The sequence below is a fragment of the Leguminivora glycinivorella genome, chromosome 1, assembly GCF_023078275.1.
Source record: "Leguminivora glycinivorella isolate SPB_JAAS2020 chromosome 1, LegGlyc_1.1, whole genome shotgun sequence".
Lineage (NCBI taxonomy): Eukaryota > Metazoa > Arthropoda > Insecta > Lepidoptera > Tortricidae > Leguminivora > Leguminivora glycinivorella.
The window spans coordinates 38,389,866-38,415,724 of NC_062971.1; the positions used below are offsets into that span (position 1 = coordinate 38,389,866).

Below are 25,859 nucleotides of genomic sequence, written 5' to 3' on the forward strand. Positions count from 1 at the left end.
TTATGAATTCTCCGAGAAAAATGTCAAGCTGACAATCAACTGTCAGTGTCTGTGGCCAGCACAGATTCAAAATGGAATTTTTTTAAAGACTAAGACAAATCTCATAACTGCCGAAGTGGGTCGTACGCGTAGTCGAGCAACACGTTTTTATTTTTATAAAATGTATGGTGCTACCAAAAAATCTGTAACTTTTTTCTGTAAATAGAAATGCTTATTCCTATCACCAGAAAAAATATCAGGCGATTTTAAAATTTTCAGACATCCCCCATTGACATCCGATCGTGCATTCGGTGCTTTATGAATGCACTCTTCTGTCATTTACCAGCCATAGACAACTTTTTTTTGTAATTTTTTTGTTCAACTTGTTTTTGAAGCCATACATAGCGGAAGTAGGTAACGATTAGACAGTAATCGAAACAAACGAGAAAAAACAAAGTTTTAACTATATTTCACTATTTATAATGGTAAATATTCTGTGCTATAATATCGGTAATTTTTTTGTATTCACGGAAAATATAATTAGTGTATTTTTTCTTTGTTCTAGGCCGGATACTCGGAAGACCAGTTGGCTGGTGAGTAATCACTTAGTTATTTTATGACACTTTCCTGCAACTCTTGATTTGAACTCGAAAGTAAACAGTGGACGGGGCGCCGGCGCTCGATGCAGAGGCTGGACGCCGTGTGGTGAGTCATGTCAATCAACGTCTCGCCGAGAGGCTGTCGCAAGCGGGCGCCCTAGTTTCCTTATATGGTGCGTATTTTAAAGCGATTCTGGCAGGTCTGGGACGACGAGTCGCCAGTCGCCCGCCGCTCGCACGCCCGCCATGTTCATGTACGAGCCGCCGTCCAAGCTGCAGCTCAGCTCTGTGGAAGGTGTGTGGAATCTCTTCTCCCGTCTGGTATTCCCTGAGTGGTGACTATTCTCGTCGCTCGTCTTGATTGGAAGTGTATAAGAGTAGTTTGTTGGTGGGTTGTGGGTGAATGGTAGAGTAATGCCACCTGTGGTGTTGCAGAGTTCCAGGAGGCGTTCCAGCTGTTCGACTCGCGCGGCGACGGCAAGATCCACGTGGCGCAGATCGGCGACGCGCTGCGCGCGCTCGGCCAGAACCCCACCGAGTCGGATGTCAAGAAGTGCACTCTCCACCTGAAGCCCGACGAGCGCATCTCCTTCGAGGTCTTCCTGCCCATCTACCAGGTACTCTTCAACATACAACTACTACTGTATGCACAATTTCACTAAAAACAAGATTCATCTAAAACAAAGTCAAAGTTAAGAGTGGCCAGATGGTTGATGTTTTGCTTGGCAACTTTGAATGTTTGATGTTTGATTTACTCCTAGGCCTAAAACTCCTACACCAAATAAATTATTGATTGCAATCCCAATAAGTTTGCTAAGTTTGCTGTGAGAAAGTCGAGGGTCTCCAGTCTGCATCCACATAATCTTACTGTAAATCAAATATCAATAATGGACAGCATCTGAGTTTGTCACTCTCTAAAATGTTTAGATCAAACTAGCATTGTTACAAAATTGGACTCTACCAGGTTAGCAGTTCGCAAAGGTGAAATACAGTCAGCTGCAGTCACACTTTCGCATTTATAATAATAGTGTGGATTATGTTGTGTGACAACTAATTCTAATAAAATGTTGTCATTTTTAAACTGCTGTTTTTGTATTGGAAGTGGAGCATTCAGCACTGAAAGTGTTAAATGTTGGTCAGCTTCAGTGTGATTATTGCACTCATAGCTATTCTAATAACAGTAATTGATTACTTTTATATAAATTTGTAGTGTAAATACTTGAGTACTCTTACTTATCATATTTTGAATTAGGTTACAACAGTATGGTCTCAGGTGATTCATATTTCATAACAGCTTATTTTTTGACTCAATCATTTAGTTCACTTTTTCTTGTTATACAAGATGTTTTTTAAACAATGTTAATTGCACGGATGCATTTGTGAGCTTAAATGGCCATAGTCCTGTAGAAAAAACCCTACTTATTATTTTGCTGACTGTAATATGTTATTTTTTATATCTGGCAATGTTCTGGATATAAATTTGACACTGTGTATAAGAGTATTGTATTGTAATAAGAGCAATAACTGGCAGGCGATCAGCAAGGCGCGCAGCGGCGACACGGCGCACGACTTCATCGAGGGGCTGCGGCACTTCGACAAGGACGGCAACGGGTTCATCTCCTCCGCCGAGCTGCGCCACCTGCTCTCCACGCTCGGCGAGAAGCTGGCGGACGACGAGGTACCTACCTCCTCCATCAAGGTTCTAGCCAGAGTCCCACTTGTCGCTTGTCTTGCGATAAGGAAGCTCTGACAGATTATTCATATCCTGCTATCAGGAAGTTTTGCCCTTATGGTAAGCAAATAGGTGGTGGGGCATTTGACTGGACTTCAACAGAATCAGAATCAGAATATTTATTGGTAAAAACAATTTTACATGTTAACATCTTAGAAAAGGTACATATTAATAAATATTTACAAAATTATATCGTTATTATGTATCAGAATCAGAAGGTACAGTGATTACATTATTATTATTTTATTTATTTATATACCTACTTATGTGGATCAATGAATTCCTGGTATGAATTCGTCAATCGAGTAGTAAGCTATCTTTATTAGAAAAAAGTTTTAGTTTATTTTTGAATATTGTGTCACTGGCTGAGTTGACAACATCGACTGGAAGCGCGTTATAAATCCTAGGTCCTAGGACAGTAAGTGACTTTCGAGCCTTTGAGAGTCTCCTCGTCGGAACAAGTAACAGGTGCTGGCCTCCAACACATACTATTTATACCATGAACATTAAGAAAAAGAAATGAGTATAGTGGTTGTTCACTCCTTCAGGTTTGATACCAGTTCTGGTTAATCCGATTAGAATATTTGCTGAAAATTGTTGATAATTAGACTTTTCCTTTGTCATGACATCTATTGTCAAGTAGATGTAAACATATTGCTAATCGAGACTAGATGTTGACTACCTATGGAGTGGAGTGAGTCTTCTATTCTTATTTATTTCTCTATGCCAAGTGGCTCCTAAGATTGTAGCATAATGGAGAAGATTTCTCTCCTATGAAAAGACGGTCTCAGTTGCGATCTAAAATATGATTGCTGACTTGAGGTGACATGTGTTTTGACAGTGCATTTGGTAAGATAAAAATAGTTTTTAAGTAACCAGAAATGTTATTACACTTATAACTAGCTACAACCAACTACAGTTGTAGAAGCGTTATTGTTTAACTATCAGTCCTCACTGATAACAGATAATTACTTTCTCAATAACCTTATCGTTGGCAACTGAAGTCTTTGCTTTCACTTTGGCTGCAACATGCAGTGTGCTTTGCTGGGGCATTATTATATACCTACTGCAGACGTATTTAATTTATGCATTTACCTATTATGCTTGTTGCAGAAGAACGTGATTTGCTTTGCAAACGTTACGCAGAAATAAATCACTAAATGCGAACTGTGCATTGTTGAAAGTGCTGTTTTGATCACCATCAGCAGGATAATATGAATTACCTCTTTCACTCTTTTAATCTAATACACCGCCGCGCACTCGGGGTCCATAATTTATGGCAATTTGGGAAAACGGAGGGGTCAAATTAAGGTAGACTTTTTGTGTTTCGTGTTTTGTGACGATCGGAAACTAGTCAGGGCGAAGATATGGAGTAACAAATGAGTGGTGAATCTGAAGAGTGTTCTGTGTCGCAGGTGGAGCAGCTGCTACAGGGGCAGGAGGACTCGCAGGGCAACGTCAACTACGAGAACTTCGTGCACCTCGTCATGCAGGGCTGAGCGCCTCCACCCTGCACCCTGCACCCTGCCCGAGCGGCGCGGCGGCTCACCCATGCTCACTAACTAGCCGCCATACTTGTTCGTTTACCATTAGAAAAAATAGCATTTACAATGCGGCATCATTTATTGTATTCCTAAAAGGTTCGGTGTTGCAGTTGATGGGCGACGGTGATCGCTTACCATCACGAATTCGTCTGCTCGTTTGCCTCTAGAATCATAAAGAAGCTAGCACGCGTTGATACTTTCTCGCTTTTAAAATACGTGCATTTAAATGTACATTTGTAAAAAGTCGGCAACAAACGACGACCACACTGTCTTGATAGCATTTAAAGAAACATTTGATGCGTTGAATCTGAATCCGCTCCCTCCGCCTCGCCGCGCCGCCGCGCGGAGCCGTAGACTTCGAGTTAACTTGTAATTCCCGTGCGTTTATTCCAAAACAATATTATTATCATTATTGTAGTTACGTTAAGAGATTTTATACGGTTATTGTATGTACAAATGTGATTTTAACAAAGTGTACCTATTATAAGTACTTACTAACTTACTCTGTGTTTACTTTCACTCCTGTAAATCACCTGATATACGCCAAGCAACCATATTGTCGTTTGTCTGTCCCATTTTAGGTTTTCCATTATATTATGTAATTTTTATAACCGGCAATATCTTCTGGAAATGGCGGACTGGCTTCAAAAAAATAATAAAACGTCAAATCATTCGACGACCAGCCTGGCGTAGTGCACCACAGTAAGTATCTGCCTCCTAAACTCCTAAGCCGATGGTCATGGGTTCGAATCCTGGTAAGGACATTCATTTGTGTGATAAGCAATACAAAAGCACAGATATTTTACTTTATTAATTACTGTGGGGCTTAGTCAATCTGTGTAAGAATGTCCAATAACAAAGACATGTAACTCCGTGCTACTCGATCCTCTTTGTCAATAATTATCAATTTCGTATCGAATCTGTATGCCGGGTATCTGAAGCTGCATGAACTAACTACTGCCCTAAATGTAAATAATATACCTTCTACTATTGTTTAAGTACATACGTTGGCATAGTCAGGACTGCTACTCGTCAATATATGTCGCGCCGTTCGCGAAAAACGAGAAGTAATGGTCAACAATTTTTATCTTATTTCCAAATACTTTTGCTTGAGTTATAATTTGGTTATAATCTTTTTCGGAGAGAACTTTCTTGACAGTCATTTCATACACTGTTGTATGGAATGGAGTTAAGGCACTCTTTCCTCTTAAAACCATAACCACTATGCACATCAAAACGTGCGGGTACGGTAGATGGTAGCACTTGCTTTGGCGCGAAGTATCAATTTGAGAGTTTATGTTGCCGATTGAGACCACGCGATGGCAGCCTCTCCACCGCGCACGAGCCATAGAGTATATTGAATAGTATGGTCAAAGAGGATCGAGTATTACGGAGGAGTACGGACCGAGTTATATAATTTTTTGGTATGGTATAGAGTTATCATTCAAGATTTTCGAATGCAGCGCCATTTATTATTAAGTTACGACAACTTTTCATGCCGAAAGATTCCTAAATAATAAAACATTTGTACCCTTTAGACATGGAACGCCACATTTTAATGGCGGGATTTTTGAAATAGGTTTCATTACGAATCTGAGCAAATCAACGAACGTATTTTCCAAATTCGAAAATTAACATCAAAATATACAATTGAATTACGTAGAATGTGTCTCGCTAGTTTGCAGGTGGTACAGCGACATCTAGCGAAAACATTGGACATCAAAAAATACTTATACATTTTACGACATCACGTCATTAACCAGTTTGCGGGGGTAACAGTGACATCTAGCGAACAACTTGCACTACGGCATATAATTGTTTTCACGCCCTCTATCGTTGAGTTTCCTAAACATATCCTAAGTACATCGGATTTACAATTTACAATTCCTTTGACTGAAAACACCGTGGCACAAGCTACATCCGCGTATAGAAATACATTAAGTGTGCTCACTCATCCATAATATTAGTAGGAATACTTACCAAAGCCACAGAATAAAATAACGCTAGATTGAATAGCTTCAGCTCAAGCACGTATATATAGAAAGTCTAAGGGAGGGGTCCGGGTCATATAAACTCAACCGGATAAAAAGCGGTCTCGAACATTCAATTAATAATGATGCAAATTAAAAGACACTACTTCCTTATAAAACTATATTTAATCGTTTTCTTCTTAAAATTAGTTGATTGACAATATCATTAGCGTCTATTACGGCAGCTATTTCCCTATGGATAGACATAAAAGGCTATAGCCCTGTGAGGCGCTCTTGTCCCGTCCTATTACGCAAAAATGTTTTTAACCTTTTTAAGGTTGTAAAACTTCTTTCAGCAGTTGTGGCCAGTATCAATAGCAACTTTCTGATCGAAAGAAAAAAAGAAAGAAATTTGGATCACACTGGTCGATGGCCCCAATAGCAGTTCTAGGTTTTTTTTCAGGCTCCAGGGTTGACCTATGATTATGCCAGAGTTCATATTCAGATTTGAATTTGTGGTCTTCTGCTTCTGTTAACCCAAGAAAAAGTTTAGCAGCTTTCAGTAGTTCCGTTTTTGTGGCGTTGTCAACATTATTAGTCTTCGTTGGCAAGACCTTTTGTAATGTGCCAACTGTGTATTCATGAGGTTGGAATCGGGCGTCTAACTCCGCTAACTCGGATATCAAATGTTCCAAGAAAGGATAATATGTTTATAAAGGATAATACGTTTCGCCGGTAGTATATATCTCCGCAGTTTCCCCAAGAACATTGTTGCGATGGGCTTGGCGACCAGTTGTACGAGGTGCCACTAGTTCACCGCCAGGGCATAAATTTTCGGCGCCCTTTTGAAGAAGTTTCACTACGTAGGAAAATAAATCGCGAGCGTAGCGAGCGCGAAATTTTTTTCATAGTAATGCCGTAATTTGAAGATTGACGCAATACAAAATTTATTTCATCAGACAGAGTGCGAAAGGGACAAATGGTTGAACTTTCGTAGCCGCACCCTGTATAGTTACGTGTGGCTGAACGTGAATATCATGTACATAAAATAACAAACAAAATGGAGCACTATAGTGGCCAAGTCAGGAAAGCAAATTCGGAATTTGTCCTAACTAAAAGAGCAGATAATTATAAATATTAAGCGCGATTTTTTTTCCTATTGACTCGATTAATTAAGACAACCCGCCAGCGGGGAATCCGCGAACTTTCAAGCTTTTATCGTCTGCACTCTGCAGAGCTGCGGTATTTGACATTTTTGACTTCACAGGGCGTCTATGTTCCCGACTTTTAGGCCTCATATTTCGCCATCACTATTATTTTTATAATAATGCTTAAGAGTTAATTAAGAGACTTAAGAGATTAACTGCGGACTCGATCGTCACCGTCGGGACGCCCATTTCGGTATTTTGCCACTAAGTGATCTGAGTGCTTTGAAATTCGCTCACCATATGCTGCGACTCACAACATTGCGCCTCTCTGAGACGTTTTGCATCTTTGGCTTTATGAGGAACTCCGCTTTGGACTATCGGGTAGAGTCATATTTTTGCATTTGGATAGCGACGTAACTTTGCCGTTCGCCGCACAATGTGGTTCGTCAAGGGCTAGAATCCTCCTTTTACGGCGCCCTAGCAACAGCGCCCTTATGGTGCAACTTTCCACTTAATCTGAATTACCTACAAATCTAGATTTTCAATAGGTGGATTAATTTCCGAATCCTCTCGCCATTTTTTGATATGTGCGCGCCCACGCATCGTATAATTTTTTGTATGGATTTTTCCACATTCTCGATTTTGGCGCTCCCTTACCATGTGGCGCCTAGAGCGGCCGCTCCACTCGCTCTACCCTTAATCCGGCCCTGCCTAAGGGGGGTTTGAACCCCCTGAACCCCCCCCCCTTATATACGTCCTTGCTTCAGCTGCAAGTGGGATATGGAAAACATGGGAAATTAATAAATAAAACATTAGAAGGATTCGATATCTAGTCTATTATTCTTATCTTTTATTTACATAAATAAAAAAATAAAATTATATTCGAGAAGCCAAATAATTTAGGTACCTACTAATTTCTACAAGGCGTAGATTAGATACTTATGCAATAGGTAACATGTGACTGTATTTAGATCTCAATCGAGAGAACTAATAAGGGAGCTGACTAGGGAATATTTCGGATATATTAGTACTTATTAGGTACCTACTCACAAGGCTCGGAAGCGGGTTTTAAAAGTAGCGGTAAATACTGGTTTTATAAGAACGCGAAATATTTGAGAACTTTATTACGCCGTGGCTTGCGTGGGCGACGGTCGCGCGATGGTCTCGCGACGGCGATGCGACGCATACGAAATCAAACCTTATCGATATGGAAGTATGAGACGCGACGGCGACGGTCGCACGACCGTCGCCCACGCAAGACACGGCGTTATAATCCTCATTTATTGCGGTTCCTTTATTCAAAGACCGACGGACGGGCTAGCGGGAGCACATTGAAAATTTAACCATTTCCGAGCCTCCCCTACTTAAATATATAACATATAACACATAGGGCCGGTTGCATCTGTCACCGTTAAAGCGTCCGTTAAATTGTATTGTATCCCATCAAAAACATAAATGTGAAATGAGAGCCAAGTTCAATAATATGACATATGACTTGGTTGTTCACTTCAACGAAAAAATAGGACCAATGCCGAAATCGCGAATAAAAATTTGGCTGTTCCATAGAAATGACCGGTATCATGATACCGGTATCATGACAGTCGAATGGTATGAAACAGACAATTTTTTTTGCGATTGCGGCATTGGTCCTATAATAAAAGTATTTTATGTTGTTATAAATAAACTTCAGGACTGACCATTGAACTTGGCACCCATTTAGATATCACTTATTTTTTCGTTGAAGTGAACAACCAAGTGCAAACAAGCCCATCCTCGTCGCCACTTGTAATGTCACACTATTACACTATATACATTGGGTTGGCTCGCCAATACACACCGCACGTCCGTCCTCTATCTCTCTCGGACACCGACTACCATATGTACTCGAGACACCTACCTATACACTACACAAGTCATATGTCATATTATTGAACTTAGCTCTCATTTCACATTTATGTTTTTGATGGGATATCATTACTTTTTGTAGGTATTTTAAGGCAACGGGAACGCTTATTAATATTCAATAAGTTTAATAGAAGATCTAGGACTACTAGCGCCATCTAGTAAGCCCCGGTTGAACTAAACATGTTTTTACTGAACATATCACTTTTAGAAAATGATAAAAATTTACCCATTTCTAATTTTTTCGGTGTATTCACATAATTATCTATTATCAAATCATCATGCCAAATTTGAACTTTCTAGGTCATCTGGAACTGGGTTAGAGTTTATGTCTATAGGTATATATATGATAGAAATGACGATTTTTGGACGTTATCTAAACAACCGTTTGAGATGTGTTTATGAAATTTGGGGCACATATGTATCTCGCAAGTGTCAATATATGAGAAATAGTTTTGGAGTTATGAGGGGGTCAAAGGTGGCTCCAAATGGTTCGTGTAATATTACACACGGTGCATGCTGCTCGCCAGTTCTTTTACCTGAACTTGGCGTGACACGCTACCGCGTGTCTAGATGGTATGGGAAGTTCCATAGACGTCTGCTGCGTGGCGATGATGTGTATGTCAGATGTGGTCGATGCAACCGGCCTTTACACTCGGTCGTACTAACTTACAAGTAAGGTTACACTGATTTTGAAACCGTTTTTATGCACTTCGATCTCCCGCCTCCCGATGATATTAAATTTAGGTAATGTAGGTAAATACTTGTCAACTTTTATCGTGGCAATTTTGCAAGCTCAAAACATAAGCTTACCAAAACTAAAAGACTAGGCTGGAATCCTATCGATTTTGTACTCGCTGATGTTTAGGTTTAAGAGTTCATCAGTATCGTCGCTTGGGCGGCGGCGGCGGCAGCTGCGGCGCGGGGGTGGGGCTGGAGCGGCGTGCGCGGGCGCAGGGCAGGCGGCGACGCAGGAGCACGAGCGCGGCGGCGGCGGCGGCCAGCAGCAGCGCCGCGCCCGCGCACACTCCCGCCACGAGGCGCAGGCGCGCGTAGGCCGGCACCGCCACGCCCGCGCCGCCCGCCGCCGCGCCGCACCGCACGCCCGCCCAGTACCGCGCGCCCTCCTCCACCGAGCTCACTGCGGACACGACACTCAATAAATCATACTGATCATACACCGTTTGTACTGTACGACATCTCTAAACTCTACGAGCCTGTCGCCGGACGGTCACATATAATAGAAAATAGATCGCCGCATGCGTCAGTTTCGTGATCGTTATTATTTCGTTTTCGACATCTTGCGTCGAGTGGCCACATCTATTGTCGAGTAGCGAGCGATAGTTATGATTTCGCTACTTGACGCTAGATGGCAACTGTGAAATAATATTTAGTGCTTTTAGGACGGAGACTTTTGTAGGTAGTGAATGATTTTATAGATGGATACAGTCGTCGGGGGACGGCCCTACCTAGCAGATGGTCGTGGTGCGTGTGCGCGGTGGCGAGCAGGCGGCGGCCGGCGGGCTCGTCGCGGTACCAGCGCACGTCGCAGCGGCCCGCGCCCGCGCCCGCCCAGCGCACCAGCGCCGCCGCGTCCAGCAGCCGCACCGTCACCTCCAGCCTCGCCGCACCCGCGTCTGCAATCATACTCCACATGCTTCACTAAATCTTGCGCAGCCTGTGCTATATAGGTAGGTAAAAGATATAATGATGTGTCGACGATGTCCTCGCTCGCTAGTATTAGATACAGCCAGTGACGTACCCGCTATCGGCTCGTGCGCCGCGTCGGCGCCGTCGTCCTCCAGCTCGTCGTCGCCGGCGGTGGCCGCGCCGTCACCCGTCTCCGTCACGGCCGCCACGAACGCCGCTTCGCTTTCGTCAACGTCGGGATCTGGAAACAAGATCTCATACCTAATCATGTAGGTACTTACTTAATAAGAATATCAAAAGAAGCTCGGTACTTAATGTAAATTATTTCCCTCAGCATTATGTTTTTAACCGATATCTCTGTTTTATCTCGAAAAAATTAGACTAAGCACAAATCCCGCTTTGCATTTTTTCGCCACTTTGATTTGAGTCATGAGTCATCTTCGTGATACTAGCTTCTATTGCATTGATGACGATGAACACCCGGTGGAGTCGCTCTTGTGAATCCCGTCCCCGTAGGTGTTGTGTTGTTCTCTATTGCGAGGACCGTCACATCTTGTGCTGTGCTGAAATACATGAGCCACTGACCTAGGGTGGTGACGAAGAGGGGCTTGCTGAAGAGGCCGTCGCCCAGGCTGTCGGTGGCCAGCACGCGCAGCTCGTGCGGCGTGGCGGAACGCAGCCCCGTCAGCGACGCCTCGGTGACGCCGCGCGACAGCAGCCTCAGCGTGCGCCACTCGTGCGCCGCGCGCTCGCGGTACCACACCGTGTACTCCGCGTCCACGCCGCGTCTGGAATCCCGCGTTTATTACATTCAGCCAAAGGTGCCTAGGCCACACTCAATTATTCCAAATTTTTCTATGGACTCTATAGGAGCCTTTAAAGCGCCCGTCGCCCGAGCCCGAGCCCGAGGGCGCTCCTCTCCATTCCTTCACGCCTGTCGGTACATTGCCATCTGCATCTAGTTCTCGCCAGCTGATGTTGGCAGGCGCATGTCATCTCTGCATCTAACTATAATGGACTCTAATATAACTATGTGAAACTATAAAGGTATATAACAGTTGGTAATTAGATCTACCAAAAGCAACTGCTAGTTAAGTTTGTTAAGTTTTGTACCTGCCAGGCACCCAGGCGAGGTGTATGGCGTGCGCGGCGGGGCGCGCGGTGAGGTTGTAGGGCGCGCGCGGCGGCAGGTTCTCGATGAGCAGCTCGGTCTCGGCGCTGACGTCGGCCGCCTCGTTGCTCACGGTGCACACCAGCACGCCGCGGTCCTCCTCCGCCACGGCGCTGATGCTCAGCTTGCCCTCCTCCAGCGTGAATCGCTCAGCAGGCAAGGGCGACCCGTCTTTCTGCCGAAACCAAGCAAAATGCCGTCATAATATGACCTTCGAATTTATCAACGCGACGTCAAGGTATTAAACGGTAGTAACTCACTCGGGTCCAGATGATTAGCGGCGGATCGTGGTGCGGCTGGTGCGCGGCGGCGCAGGGCAGCGCCAGCGGCTGGCCGAGGCGCGCCAGGTAGAGCGGCTGCGGGCGCGCCAGCAGCGCGGGCGGCCGCTGCACGCGCACGCGCACGCGCGGCGACGGGCCCGACGACCCCAGCGCGTTGTACGCCGTGCACGAGTACTGGCCCTCGTGCGACTCGTCCACCTACACACATATTGTATTCTTGTATTGTATTGTATATTGTTGTTTTCGATTAATTCTAATCTTTGTTATTTTTAATTCTCTTTGCATATTTTTACTTGTCTCTGTTTGGCCCCATAGTTGACTGGTAGAGAATGCCATTAGGCATTAAGTCCGCCATTTGTACATTTTTTATTTTTTAATAAATAAATAAATATTACCTGCTGATAAAAACTTAGAATCTTGCTCCCTTGAACAAATGGGCGAATCATTTTGGAGTTTTCAGAGCATGGAAACTATGAACTTATACGCACGAAGTACGAACAAACGAACTTGAAGGGGTGCTTTCTGGCGCCAGTCTTTGTTGAGCAGGATCTCATCATTCAACGAAGTGGATAAGACTAGTGGATAGTAATTGCGTACAGTAAATTAATACTCAATTGCTGATTAAATATATCAGTGGAATCGAAGGGAATATTCTAAGATTTTTGAGAGCGTCTTTCTGCCAGCACAGATCGATGCGTTGGGTGCCGCTGCCACCGGCGGGCGGTGACTGGTGAGGCGGTGAGGCGGTGATGCCACTCACTCTATTGAACAGCAGACTGCCGTTGCGGCTGTAGAAGACGCCGGGCACGTTGTAGGGGTCGAACAGGAAGCCGTCCTTCTCCCAGCGCAGGTTGGTGAGCGGCGGGTTGGCGCTGAAGTGGCAGTCCAGGCTCGCTGGCTTGCCCAGCGGCAGGTACCGCTCCTCCGGGGCGTATATCACTTTCGCTTTATCTGAAATGTGTTACCTTCAGGTAAGAGATATATATATTTTCTAAGTACGAGTATTGAGATATTGTAGCTTTGGCTATTCAGATATAAACTAAACAGAAAATACGATGACGAGTTCCCGAGCCAGTTAGATTATTTATGGCTACGTACTGGAGCGGGAGCACGTTTGAGAGAATCTTTGATGAAAGCGTGTAGTTCCACGAGCGAAGCAGTGGGTGGCTAGGACTTACTAGATGTATAAGTGTACTAAAAGTAGGACTATGTATACAAAACAAAAGTTAACGGACGGACTGGGACGGCAGACCTAATTAAATAAAAAATCTAAAACATAAATGTGAAATGAGAGCCAAGTTCAATAACATGATATACCTGGTTGTGCCTTGTTTGTTGACTTCAACGACAAAAGAAGTGAGATCTAAATGGGTGCCAATGCCAATGTGCAATGCCAAGTTCAATGGTCGGTCCTAAAATTCATTTATAAAAATATTAATGATATTTTTTTTGAAGTTATAACTTAGGATAATATTTATGTATCCCGCAAGTCTCTATATCGGCTGTGGTCGGCTGTGGGCTAATTTTGACATGTTTATGTGAAATAGTTTTTGAATTACGAGGGAGTCATGACATGACATGACCCCCCCCCCCCCCTCCCCCTGGCCCTGGATCCGCGCATGCGCTAAACCGGTTGTCAATTTTAGTTCCATTAATGTCCGTTGGACTTTGATTGAGACCGCTACTAGTATAAACGCATGAAGGTGTGTAAGTGTGTGTGTGATTGGAAGGGGGCATTTTTAGGGTTCCGTAGTCAACTAGGAACCCTTATAGTTTCGCCATGTCTGTCTGTCCGTCCGTCCGTCCGTCCGCGGATAATCTCAGTAACCGTTAGCACTAGAAAGCTGAAAATTGGTACCAATATGTATATCAATCACGCCAACAAAGTGCAAAACTAAAAAATGGAAAAAAATGTTTTATTAGGGTACCCCCCCTACACCTAAAGTGGGGGCTGATATTTTTTTTCATTCTAACCCCAACGTGTGATATATCGTTGGATAGGTATTTAAAAATGAATAAGGGTTTTCTAAGATAGTTTTTTGATAATATTAATATTTTCGGAAATAATCGCTCCTAAAGGAAAAAAAGTGCGTCCCCCCCCCCTCTAACTTTTGAACCATGTGTTTAAAAAATGTGAAAAAAATCACAAATGTAGAACTTTATAAAGACTTTCTAGGAAAATTATTTTGAACTTGATAGGTTCAGTAGTTTTTGAGAAAAATACGGAAAACTACGGAACCCTACACTGAGCGTGGCCCGACACGCTCTTGGCCGGTTTTTTGTATGGAGTTGGCGTTCTTCTCCTAGTGAGTATTATATTCTTTGCTTCTCGCACTAATAACGAAATGTACTATAGTATGAGTTAACTTGAGACTCCAGTGCCTGTTAAGATTCGAGTCCTGCCGGAGGTGTGAATTTTTCCATTTTTCCTATAATTTAAAAATATTCATTACATTCAAAATTCTATACAGATGTCTACACCTTTTACAAGGTTTTAGTATTTTAAGGCTTGTGATTTTAAGGCTATGGGGTGGCTTATTAATATTCACTAAGTTTACGCGGAATATCAGGACTAGTGCCATCTAGTAAGTCCCGGTTGAAGTAAAATTTAAATCACAACATTGAGGTTACTAGCGCCACCCTGTGACGTATGAATAAACTAACAGTATATCCAATTTTTACCTGCGAGTTGCATATTGACTTCATTACATTAAAATTCTAGACACCTGTTGCACAAGGTTTTAGTAGTCCTGATATGTCGAGTAAACTTAGTGAATATTTTCTAAGGTTTTAGAAAATATTCACTAAGTTTACTCGACATATCAGGACTACTAGAGCCATCTAGTAAGCCCCGGTTGAAATAAATTTTATATCACAACATTGAGGTTACTAGTGCCATCCTGTGACGGACGGATAAACCAACAGTTTATCAAATTTTTACCTTCGAGTTGGATATTGACTTCATTACATTAAAATTCTAGACTTTTGTTGCTCAAGATTTTAGAAAATATTCACTAGGTTTACTCGGAATATCAGGACTACTATAGCGCCATTTAGTAAACCCGAACTAAACTTTATATCACAACATTGAGGTTACTAGCGCCATCTTGTGACGGGTGGATAAACCAACAGTTTATACAATTTTGGCTTCGAGTTGCATATTGACTTCATTAAATCATTACATTAAAATTCTAGACTTCTGTGGCACAAAGTTTTCGAAAACATTCACTAGGTTTACTTGGAATATCAGGACTACTAGCGCCATTTAGTAAACCCGAACTAAACTTTATATCACAACATTGAGGTCACTGGCGCGATCCTGTGACGGGTGGATAAACTAACAGTTAATACAATTTTGGCTTCGAGTTGCATATTGACTTCATTAGGTATATCATAATACTCGATTCTCTTTGATTACATTAAAATTCTAGACATCTGTCAACACCTGTTGCACAAGGTTTTAGTTACAGTGATCTAACGAAGAGACGTTCTTCCCTCTGAGGACACTTTTCCGCAAAATGGAGTATTAGAGATCATGAATGTTGAGGTGAAAGTGTCGTGCGTGTTACATTGTACATCCAGGTAGGCCTCTGCGGTCTGGTGGCGGTCCTCGTGGCGCACGGAGCACTGGTAGAGGCCGGCGTCGGCGGCGAGCGCGGCGGGCAGCACCAGCGAGCCGTTGGGCGGCAGCTCGGCCAGCGCGGGCAGCGGCCCCCCGCCGCGGCTCCACGCCACCGCCGCCGCCGGCTCCTTGGCGCCGCACTCCAGCTCCGCGCGCTCGCCCTCCACCACCGTCACGTTCACCGGCGGCGCCGCTATCACTGTGCCACCTGCAAACCCAACAACGGCCTATTCACGACCACACGACTCTGCAGGCCAAGGTAAGTTGGCAACGATTAAGATAGCCCCGCCTTTGCAAGGGTTAAATAAACATCATAATTTCATCAAAGTCACGTTTTAGATAACATGTGCACCAACACACAGTTTGATCGCCTTCTGTCAGCAGCGCAACACAAACACACTTGGTAAAACACTCCATTCAGAAATGACTGAAATAACTGTAAGTAGAGGAATAACTTCAAGAAAACCTATCTTTCTTTTCAAGTACAGAAGTCTAAAAAAGGCAATAGAAAAGAAATACGTTTGTGATATTTGGTTGTATCGGTTTATTTAGTGTTGTCTGCTTCAGCCGAAATAGCCATTAATTCGGCCAGTCAATAGCGGTCATGCATTGGCGGCTAGCTTTTAGTTCGGGACTGAAACTCGCCGGATAATAGCGGTGTGTGTGTGTGTCCACAGTGGAGTGGACCTCCACCTGCGATGGCACAACAATCAACAAACAGCGAATACAAAGCACTGAAAGTAGTCAATTGTTAATATCTTCGTCGAAGACACATACAGTTATTTTAGGGGGGATCATGGAAGTGCAAGATCATTGCCATTTGCCATTATTGTATCGAAGTCTAGTTAAAGGGCCCAACATTGTCGTTTAACATAAGTCCGAGATTTATTTGTATCATTGTATGATAATGATACCTGTTTATGTGACATAAATGACATAATGTAATTTTTTGCTAGGAAAGACCCCAATTTGTTTACTTTTCTTAGCAGTACCGTAACGCCACTTGCTGCCCGAAATTGGTTCCGGGTGCCTTAAAGACCAACAAATTAAAATCAGAAGAGGCTACGGTAATCTGAAGGTACGGTAATGCGAGGTATACAATGTTCTACTATTCCGTGACGGTAGAGCACGGTTGTGGAAGGAGCCGGTGTCGGTGAGGGTGGCGTGCTGGTGCTGCCTGCTGGGGTGACTGACCGTCGACGTCGAGGTAGTAGAAGGTGCCGTTGTTGCGCGCGGGCGGGCTGCGGTTGGGGAAGGAGACGCGGCAGCGGAAGAGGCCGGCGTCCGACTCGCGCACCGACGACACGTTGAGGCTGCCACCGCCGAGCGCTCCGCCCGCCGCCGCCGCCGCCGAGACGCGCCGCGCGCGCCCCCCCCAGCGCTCGCCCACCGCCGGCGCCTCCCACCCGCTCAGCCAGGATAGCACCATCTCACCCTGCAGACGAAAGACACGTTCAGATACACTGACAGCTTTAGCGGCGAAGGTGTGTGCCTCTAAATCGGAGCAGATAGCTACTACTATAAAGTCGAGGCTGGTGACAGTTAAGAGGCCGCGCTGAGTTCTCAAGAGAAACTTTAAACACTTGGCTGTCGACATTCGCGTGGTGAGCCGATGCCTCCTGAAGGTTGAGAAATGATTTGGCTCCAAGACGGAGTTTTTTCCGTGAGGGTAGGTGAAGGGATTCCAGTGCAAGATACGTGTTGTTTACGCCCATTTTACCATGAACTGTGTCACCACCGAAGGCAGCAGTGTCATTGAAACTGAACGTGACGAACCTGCGAAAGGCGCAAAGATGTTTACGAAATGAAATCAATTATCAGTGCAGAGTCTTTTCAAAAGGGCTTAGATTTGTATGGAGTTCATAGAGAAATATCTAAACTCTTTTGAAAAGACACTCCTTAATTTGACGATCGGTCTGGCGTAGTTAGTGCCCTGCCTGCTAATAAGGCCATGAGCCATGAATCTGGGTTCGAATCCCAGTAGGGTAATTTATTTGTGTGATGAGCACAGATATTTTGTTCCTGAGTTATGGGTGTTTTTAGGGTTCCGAACCTCAAAGAGGAAAAACGGAACCCTTATAGGATCACTCGTGCGTCTGTCGGTCCGTCTGTCACAGCCAATTTTTTATTAATATACTGAGTACTGAGTTGCATTGCATATTGTATGAAAGTTTATTGCCAGGCGGAAATTGAAGAGGCAAGAGGGCAGTGGAAACGGCACCTCTTTACAGTTTGCAACAGGAGCAACTACCAGGATTGGAAAACAAATGGATACTTTTAGCAGCGATCTCCGTAACCGCGAACATATACTCGTAACTCGTAAGTATATTTTATAGACGGTTGCGCTGAGAGCGGCCGGCGCTGGCGGCTCCCAGTCCCCGCGGCGGCCGATACTCGGCACTCGGCCGGCACTCGGCAGCGGCACTCGGCACTCGAGACAATAGTCTCGTTAGGTGTTAATGGGCTAATGAGGGCGCGGCGGCGGCGGCAGCGCGGGAGTGCGTAAAGTGGACGATTGCCGCGCATCCCACGCGCGCCCGCAGTCCGCACCCGCACCCGCACCCGCCCCGCTGCACTGCATTCCCAACAGCAACAACCAAACAACATAGTTACTATGAAAGCGGGTCATGTTGGTAAGAAATACACGGACGTTCCTTTTAATCATTGCTCTGGTCTGGAGGTATGACGTGTATGTCAACTTTGTTAAATGTATTTTCATACCTATTTAGATAGAATGTAGGGCGGTATTGTGAGAGCAATTTGCTACGACGTTCTAGAAATCGGCCATGGGCATGATGACCATGATACCATACGGTCTAAGGTATAAGGCATAGTCAAAGCAACAAGGCGTCATGCGCAAGGGTCCCAAGCGATTTAGTACCGTGTTCGCAAAAGGATGCATGTTGTAAACTCAACAGATTGCAAGCTTGATGACGTGTGACCTTTAACGGCTTTATACAATTTGGATGACATATGTTAGACCTTGTCCTTTTGCATTAAAGTATGTGAACAGTGAGAGTGCGGACGGCGCGGCGCGGCGCTGACGGTGGATGCGTGCGCATTGTCTTGTGATTGGTGCTGGTTGCTATTTATAGCGAACAGGGAAGTGGCTCGCCGCGGCCGCCCTCGCTAAGTGGCCCCGTGCCCGCTGCGCTGCCCGCGCTCGCGCTCGCGGGAGGCCTGCCTAGTCTAGTGCCGGGGTATTGTCTGCGCCGAGCCTAGGTCACGCGTCTCACGGGTTTTGGATTTCAGTCGTCCGCCAAACTCTGCAAATTGCTTTCGATTGGATGACGAGCTGCGAACGGCTGTTAGCTGCGGGCCCATTATTCACTTACGGGCATCTTCGGCAGATAATTCCTTCACTAGCGGTCTATCGCACTTGAGAAGACTTGTTCTTGTGCATTTCATGATTTTAGATACTGTGCGGAAATGTTGATGAAGTAAAGCCGAGCAGTTTGGTGACCACTGCTGGCACTGCTGAACCACGAGTTTAAACCAACATGTAATCTCAAACCTCAAGTCTTTCAAAGTAATAGATACAAGTCTAGAATGTTTAGATGAAACGAAGAAAGTCTGCGTTTTTTAATCATTTAATACAAGTTTTTAGGTAAGTAACCAAATTCGACGATTCTGGATAAAGGAAGAAGATAACTTAAATGAAATAGGAAACCAAATTTTAATCAATTAATGCATTTTTATGTGTGATATGATAAACAAGTGATAAACCAGTGTCAATACTGCGGGTCAACGTCTCGTACCGTACATATGTCGTTGTTGTCTTTCTTGAATCCCGAGCCTTGTTTCTTCATTACCTAATAGCTAGTTTCTTTACCAGCATTCGTATGTTGTGCATGCCCCTGACCTGGCGGCGTCACCCGCGGCGGTGGCGGCGGCGGTGGCGGCGGCAGGTGCTGCGGTCGACACCGACACCCGACACTCGCGCGCTTGCGGTTCGGCTGACTTGTGCACATCTCTGACCTCTCTCTGACTAACGCTTCCTCTGCGTTAGTCTCATCAAATTAATAATTACAACTGGATTTATAACCTACATTACATTATGTCGCTGGAGTCATGCGCGAAAACAATAATCACGTCGAGGTTATACCTATTCTTAGTTGGGTTAGGTTTTCATTGGTTCACTTTATATTTTTAACCGACTGCGAGATCTTTTCCCAGAGTTTGTACATTTTAATATCCTTTTTAGGGTTCCGTAGTCAACTTTAGCCCTTTTATCCTTTTTTAGCCCGAACCCTTTTATAGTTTCGTCCGTATATACGCGGATAATCTCAGTGACCGTTAGCACTATTTGAAAGCTAAAATGTGGTACCAATCTAGACACGCGGTAGCGTGTCAAGCCAAGTTCAAGTAACAGAACTGGCGAGCAACACCGTGTATAATATTACACGAACCATTTTGAGCCACTTTTGACCCCCTCATAACTCAAAAACTATTTCACATAAACGTGTCAGATTTGGCCAATGGATTTGGCTCATATATTAAGACTTGCGAGATACCTATGTACTCCAACGGTAATTTAGAATTTTAGATAATAACGCCCAAAAATCTTCATTTTTATCATTTTATATACCTATAGATCAAAATTCTAACACAGTTCCAGATGAACTAGAAGGTTGAAATTTGGCATGCAGAAGGTAACACAGGAATAAATCAGAAACTGGTATATTTTGATTTTAATTTAATCCAAATATACCTGCGTGTGATACAGTACAGCGCGTAAACGTAATAAGGACGATAAATGAAACCAGGCATACATAATTCAATAGTTTTATCATTAATTAAGAGGTGTTTTTGAGTTACTCTTAATTTTCACCGCATAATAAATTTTTGAAAAATTTCCCAGCAGCAATGTATAAGTACTGTTACTGTTAAAGTGGTTGCGATGACAATTAATGACAACTGTCAACGAGCGTTTAACCTTTAAATGCATGATGATGTTATGCATCATACACAGACCACCCAACTGACCCAACTACGAGTATTAGCCGGCCCTTACAGGGCGACTCGCGGTCACCAAGCGTATGAAAAATCAGGCATATAAAAGTTTGAACGCGCGCGACACCGATCAGTAGCGCCCAAGTACTTATACGCCCCGCTAACACTGTTCATGTCCGTTCGGAAAAAAAGTTTAATAATTAAATTTGGCTGCAAACAATGGTCTCTTGCAGCATAAAGCGGTGTAGCAAGTCTTCTAACACTTCCACATATAAAATAAGATGGAATAACATTCCACAGTTACGTAATAGTATTTTATACAATTGTGATATACTTAATACAAAGCTTTTCAGTCGAGTACCATGTTTAGGCCACGAAGCTTGCTGAGTGGCCTAATATTACGGTACGAGAGTAAAAAGCTTAATTATATCACTATTGTATACAATACTCTTTCTACGAGTCATCATCTTCATCATCAATGGACGGAAATATCATCATTCATACAAGTTAAAATTAATGTTAATAGAGTCGTTCACCGTTGTATCAAGTGTTTGTAATAACCGTCTCTGATTGGCCGATAACGCGACAGATAAAAAAAATGTGTTTCAGATGCAGGAAAATTTGCCAGGTATCGCAAATTAGTATAGAAATTGTATGAAGTTCCATTTTTGAAATTATTACAGTTAACTAAAGTCAACTATAATGAGCTTATTATAATTGAGTCGGAACTGCCATAGAGTATCCAACACTGAAAAGTTAGCACTTATAGTTTAGTCTGTGGTGTCCTAATTGACAGATTACAGTCGACAAGTAGAAAAAATATTTTGTTGAATATTGTTTATTATCCGCGGAGTTCATTTTATACTGGTCAAATGTTTGTACTGAGCGGCGCCGAGGAGTGTCCATCCCTTTTTGTCTAGTTATCTAGGAATGCGATATGCTATCCCTTTCACGTAAACGACTAGGGATGGGGCCAATGGGGCCATGTTTGTTTATGTCTGTTGCGGGAACTTCATCGTACTACCGTTCGTACCATATGCTACCATTTTATGAAATATAAAAGAAAGCAGATTTCTAATTGAGAATAATTAACTACTTAGAATCTGTAGTTTTATTTAGTTGATTGATTAGTTTAGTTAGAATATTTAGTTGGTAATGTAACTTAGTAAGTAGAAATGCATAGTTTAGTTATGAGTTAGTAGAACGAGTAAATACTCAGTAAATACTGAGGTACTCTCACAATTATTATCCTCCTTGCGTTATCCCGGCATCGGCATTCGCCTCGGCTCATGGGAGCCTGGGGTCCGCTTTGACAACTAATCCCAAGATTTTGCCTAGGCACTAGTTTTATGAAAACGACTGCCATCTGACCTTCCAACTACTAGTTACCCTTCCTCAATTCCAATAAAGACTAGTTACTAACTAGGCCTTCTTGGAATTGAGGTCATCATCATCATCGTAATGATTAAATTTCATATCTGTATATGAAATTAAATCTAATTTTATCAGGTATCTCCGCCTCTTGTTTTACCTCTTAAGTTGTTGTTTATACTTGCTATGTTGTTTCGTGTATTGAGGTGTGCAATAAAGAGTATTTGTATTGTATTGTATTGTATCCAAAGTTGGAAAAGGCCATGAATGTGATGTGACATTCTCCGTAACAAATGTCCATGGGCTACGATTGCCCCCAACGTATGATGACCTGATGATGAACTTGGAAGAAGTGCGAGGGAACTCAGTGTTGGTTTGTGATCGGCATGTGTTGTGTTACTTGTGTTGGTTTTTTAGAATCCTCTAAGGGCAGTTAGGTCTCCGGTCATGAGATGGCGCTGATGATGAACTTGGAAGAAATGCGAGGGAACTCAGTGTTGGTTTGTGATATAGGCATATGCTGTGTGGGTTTTTTAGAATCCTCTAGGTGGTGGGGTTTTAAAATGAATAGGGGTTTACGTAAATGATTTTTTGATATTGTTAATATTTTCTGAAATAATCGCTCCAAAAGTTTAAAAAAATGTGTCATCTGAGTCCTCTCCCCAAATTTTGAACCATAAGTTTACAAAATATGAAAAAATCACAAAAGTAGAACTTTATAAGACTTTCTAGGAACATTATTTAATTAGAACTTTGGTGGAATAGTTTAAAAAATACGGGAAACTAAATACGGAACTGAACCCTACACTGAGCGTGGCCCGACACCCTCTTGGCCGGTTTTATTTCAACGCTGTATTCTTTTTAGGGTTCCGTAGTCAACTAGGAACCCTTATAGTTTCGCCATGTCTGTCTGTCTGTCTGTCCGTCCGTCCGTCCGTCCGTCCGTCCGTCCGTCCGTCCGTCCGTCCGTCCGTCCGTTGCACATTAGCACTAGAAAGCTGAAATTTGGTACCAATATGTATATCAATCACGCCGACAAAGTAGTAAAATAAAAAGTGGAAAAATAGTTATTTGTTATACAAGGGGGCAAAGCTGTTTTTTAACACACGAGAAGTAAAATACATTTGCACCCAAGTGTAACACAAAACTTTTCCCCTCACTATAGCGAGGAAACTACAACGATATTTTCGGAAATAATCGCTGCTGAAGGAAAAAAAAGTGTGTCGCCCCCCTCTAACTTTTGAACCATATGTTTAAAAAATATGAAAAAAATCACAAAAGTAGAAAGACTTTCTAAAGACTTTAAAGACTTTTAAAGACTTTCTAGGAAAATTATTTTGAACTTGATAGGTTCAGTAGTTTTTGAGAAAAATACGGAAAACTACGAAACCCTACACTGAGCGTGGCCCGACACGCTCTTGGCCGGTTTTTTTTTGTAAATAGGGAGGTGTAGGGAGGGGTTGCCTGTGTGGTGACGGGTTAAGAATTTCACCACCCCTTCTTCCCGTGGGTGTCGTAGAAGGCGACTATGGGATATGGGTTAAATTGTGGCGTAGGCGAGAGGCTGGCAACCTGTCACTGCAATGCCACACTTTCGTTTTCTTTCAACCCCTTATTTGCCAAGAGTGGCACTGAAGCTTTAGTAGTTTCATGTGCTCTGCCTACCCCTTTAAGTGATACAGGCGTGATTGTATGTATATATGTATAGGGAGGTGTATATTCTGCCAAGCACTACTACAATCATATGGATAAATTAATTAATATTAAATTAATTAAAAGTACCTAGTAAATAGTTACTGTTACCAGTAGGTAAATGAAACGAATCACTCAAGATGATTTAGGTACATTCCAACATATGTACTGTGTATATTAATTCATAATTCAAAAGATTCCTTCACACAAGTTAACTTTATAATTACATAATAGTGATTGTAAAGATACAATAAATGAAGGACGGTGGAAGCTAAGTAGGACAGAATGAGCCCTAAAACGGAAGAGGTCAGCTGCGCCCGCGCGGCGGCCTTGGGCACAATGGCGGCGCTGGGCGGGTCCGCGTGGCATTGTGCACAAAACGCGAGGGCGCCCGCGCCGTGCTCGGCACTCGGCAGTGGCGGCACCTCTCATCTCTCCGCTGCGCTTTGATTGCTTAACAAGCCCCGTGGCTACCCACTACCCATCCATCTTCGATTGACGTTTGTCACACGTTTTGTCTTAAGTGCACCTTCTTTTTTAGGGTTCCGTAGTCAACTAGGAACCCTTATAGTTTCGCCATGTCTGTCTGTCTGTCCGTCCGTCCGTCCGTCCGCGGATAATCTCAGTAACCGTTAGCACTAGAAAGCTGAAATTTGGTACCAATTATGTATATCAATCACGCCAACAAAGTGCAAAAATAAAAAATGGAAAAAAATGTTTTATTAGGGTAAAATGGGGCATGTAAAGTGGGGGCTGATTTTTTTTTCATTCCGACCCCAACATGTGATATATTGTTGGATAGGTATTTAAAAATGAATAAGGGTTTACTGATCGTTTTTTGATAATATTAATATTTTCGGAAATAATCGCTCCTAAAGGAAAAAAAAGTGCGTCCCCCCCCTCTAACTTTTGAACTATATATTAAAAAAATATGGAAAAAATCACAAAAGTAGAACTTTATAAAGACTTTCTAGGAAAATTATTTTGAACTTGATAGGTTCAGTAGTTTTTGAGAAAAATACGGAAAACTACGGAACCCTACACTGAGCGTGGCCCGATACGCTCTTGGCCGGTTTTTTTGTTTGACAGTCTTAGCGACTTCCATGCCGTATCGAGGGCTCGGCTTTGGCTTTCACTGAAGGTCATGTAACTTTAGTAGAGCGGTTTTAGTCTAGCGTTTCATACGAGCGTAAGTAATTAAAGTACCTTGCTTTGGTATATTCAACAATTATAAACGTAAAGAAAGTAGAAATTAACGCATGTGGCAAGATTGTCAAAACAAAAAACAGGGAAATAAGGCGCTACGGAAACACAAAATTAACGAAATATTCTGACTGCAGATACCGTTCTTGGCTGTCCTCACAAAAACAATACAGCATCAGCATCCCAACAGTCCCAACTAACAATTTTATTGTAGTGCAATGTGAATGACCTCTAATATGTTTAATTAACAAGAGGCGTAGAGCAAGTTGTCCGAGCTACTTGAATAATTAAGCCGTGAAATGTGGTAATGTGCCAGTAATTGGTCAAGCAGATATGAGGATGTGTCGAGTCGCGATGTCCTGCACGTGCGGCCGCGGGCGCGGGGTCGTCGTTAACAGGGCTATATGATCATATTTTTTATTTACTTATGTTCACAACTATATGATTGTAATCGCGAATTTCCAAAAAATTTCATTGAATAAATTTTGCAATTTTTCATTTTTCTCCGTTAGAAAACTACGAATGGGCAAAAATGTTGTTCCAGAAATGAATAGCCTATCCTCAAATTATATGAAAACAACACCAAACTCGGTCTGATAACTTTCTGCGGGAAGATATTTAGCCCAGAAATCCCAGAATGCAGTGTGGGGGATGTACAATTGTACATTTCGTGAGCGCGGTGCGGCCGCGTCTTGGTTTATATTTTTTTTATATGTTAACACATTACACACTACTCAAGAATCTTCAAGAAAGTGTGTTTAACTGCCAAGAAAAACTTTATTAGTTCTAAATTGAAAGTGTCGGACGCGATTGTCAAGTCAACATTGTTCAGATAATCAATAAATAGTGTCGAACAGCGATGTTGCCTCGGCATTCGAAGATTATTTCTCAAACATAGCCGTTAACACCACAAAATGTTTACATTCTTCTGCGGCTCAAGCCCATTCATTACTTTGTGCTAATGTTATACATTTTAATTTAGTCAAGTAGACTCTGTAAATATTGTTAAAACATTCAAGTCACTCAATTTAAAGAAAACGGA

At 43.0% G+C, this 25,859-nt stretch overlaps 2 protein-coding genes across 5 annotated transcripts in view; one reads left to right on the forward strand and one right to left on the reverse strand.

Annotated features, from left to right (window-relative positions):
* The first annotated feature begins 328 nt into the window (after positions 1-328).
* LOC125231729 (myosin-2 essential light chain) lies at positions 329-4,356 on the forward strand. 2 transcript variants are annotated; one of them, XM_048137299.1, is made up of 5 exons: positions 329-464; positions 545-572; positions 1,014-1,195; positions 2,110-2,256; positions 3,726-4,356. In XM_048137299.1, exons 1-5 carry the CDS (start codon positions 462-464, stop codon positions 3,807-3,809), a joined length of 444 nt encoding a protein of 147 aa, XP_047993256.1. In that variant the 5' UTR covers positions 329-461; the 3' UTR covers positions 3,810-4,356. The 2 variants fall into 2 exon arrangements, with proteins under 2 accessions (XP_047993256.1, XP_047993248.1); XM_048137291.1 differs by lacking the exons at positions 329-464; positions 545-572 and adding an exon at positions 736-873.
* A 3,433-nt stretch (positions 4,357-7,789) lies between these two features.
* Positions 7,790-25,859, reverse strand: part of LOC125230088 (protein borderless-like) — a 39,053-nt gene continuing 20,983 nt past the window's right edge. For all 3 annotated transcript variants that reach the window (XM_048135099.1, XM_048135116.1, XM_048135108.1), the window contains exons 3-11: positions 16,793-17,033; positions 15,546-15,806; positions 12,737-12,927; positions 11,956-12,174; positions 11,638-11,870; positions 11,110-11,312; positions 10,637-10,765; positions 10,344-10,511; positions 7,790-10,015 (exon numbers count right to left, since the gene is read on the reverse strand). In XM_048135099.1, the coding sequence (XP_047991056.1) occupies positions 9,756-10,015; positions 10,344-10,511; positions 10,637-10,765; positions 11,110-11,312; positions 11,638-11,870; positions 11,956-12,174; positions 12,737-12,927; positions 15,546-15,806; positions 16,793-17,033 (1,905 nt within the window). In that variant the 3' untranslated portion in view covers positions 7,790-9,755. The remainder of the gene's footprint in view (positions 10,016-10,343; positions 10,512-10,636; positions 10,766-11,109; positions 11,313-11,637; positions 11,871-11,955; positions 12,175-12,736; positions 12,928-15,545; positions 15,807-16,792; positions 17,034-25,859) is intronic.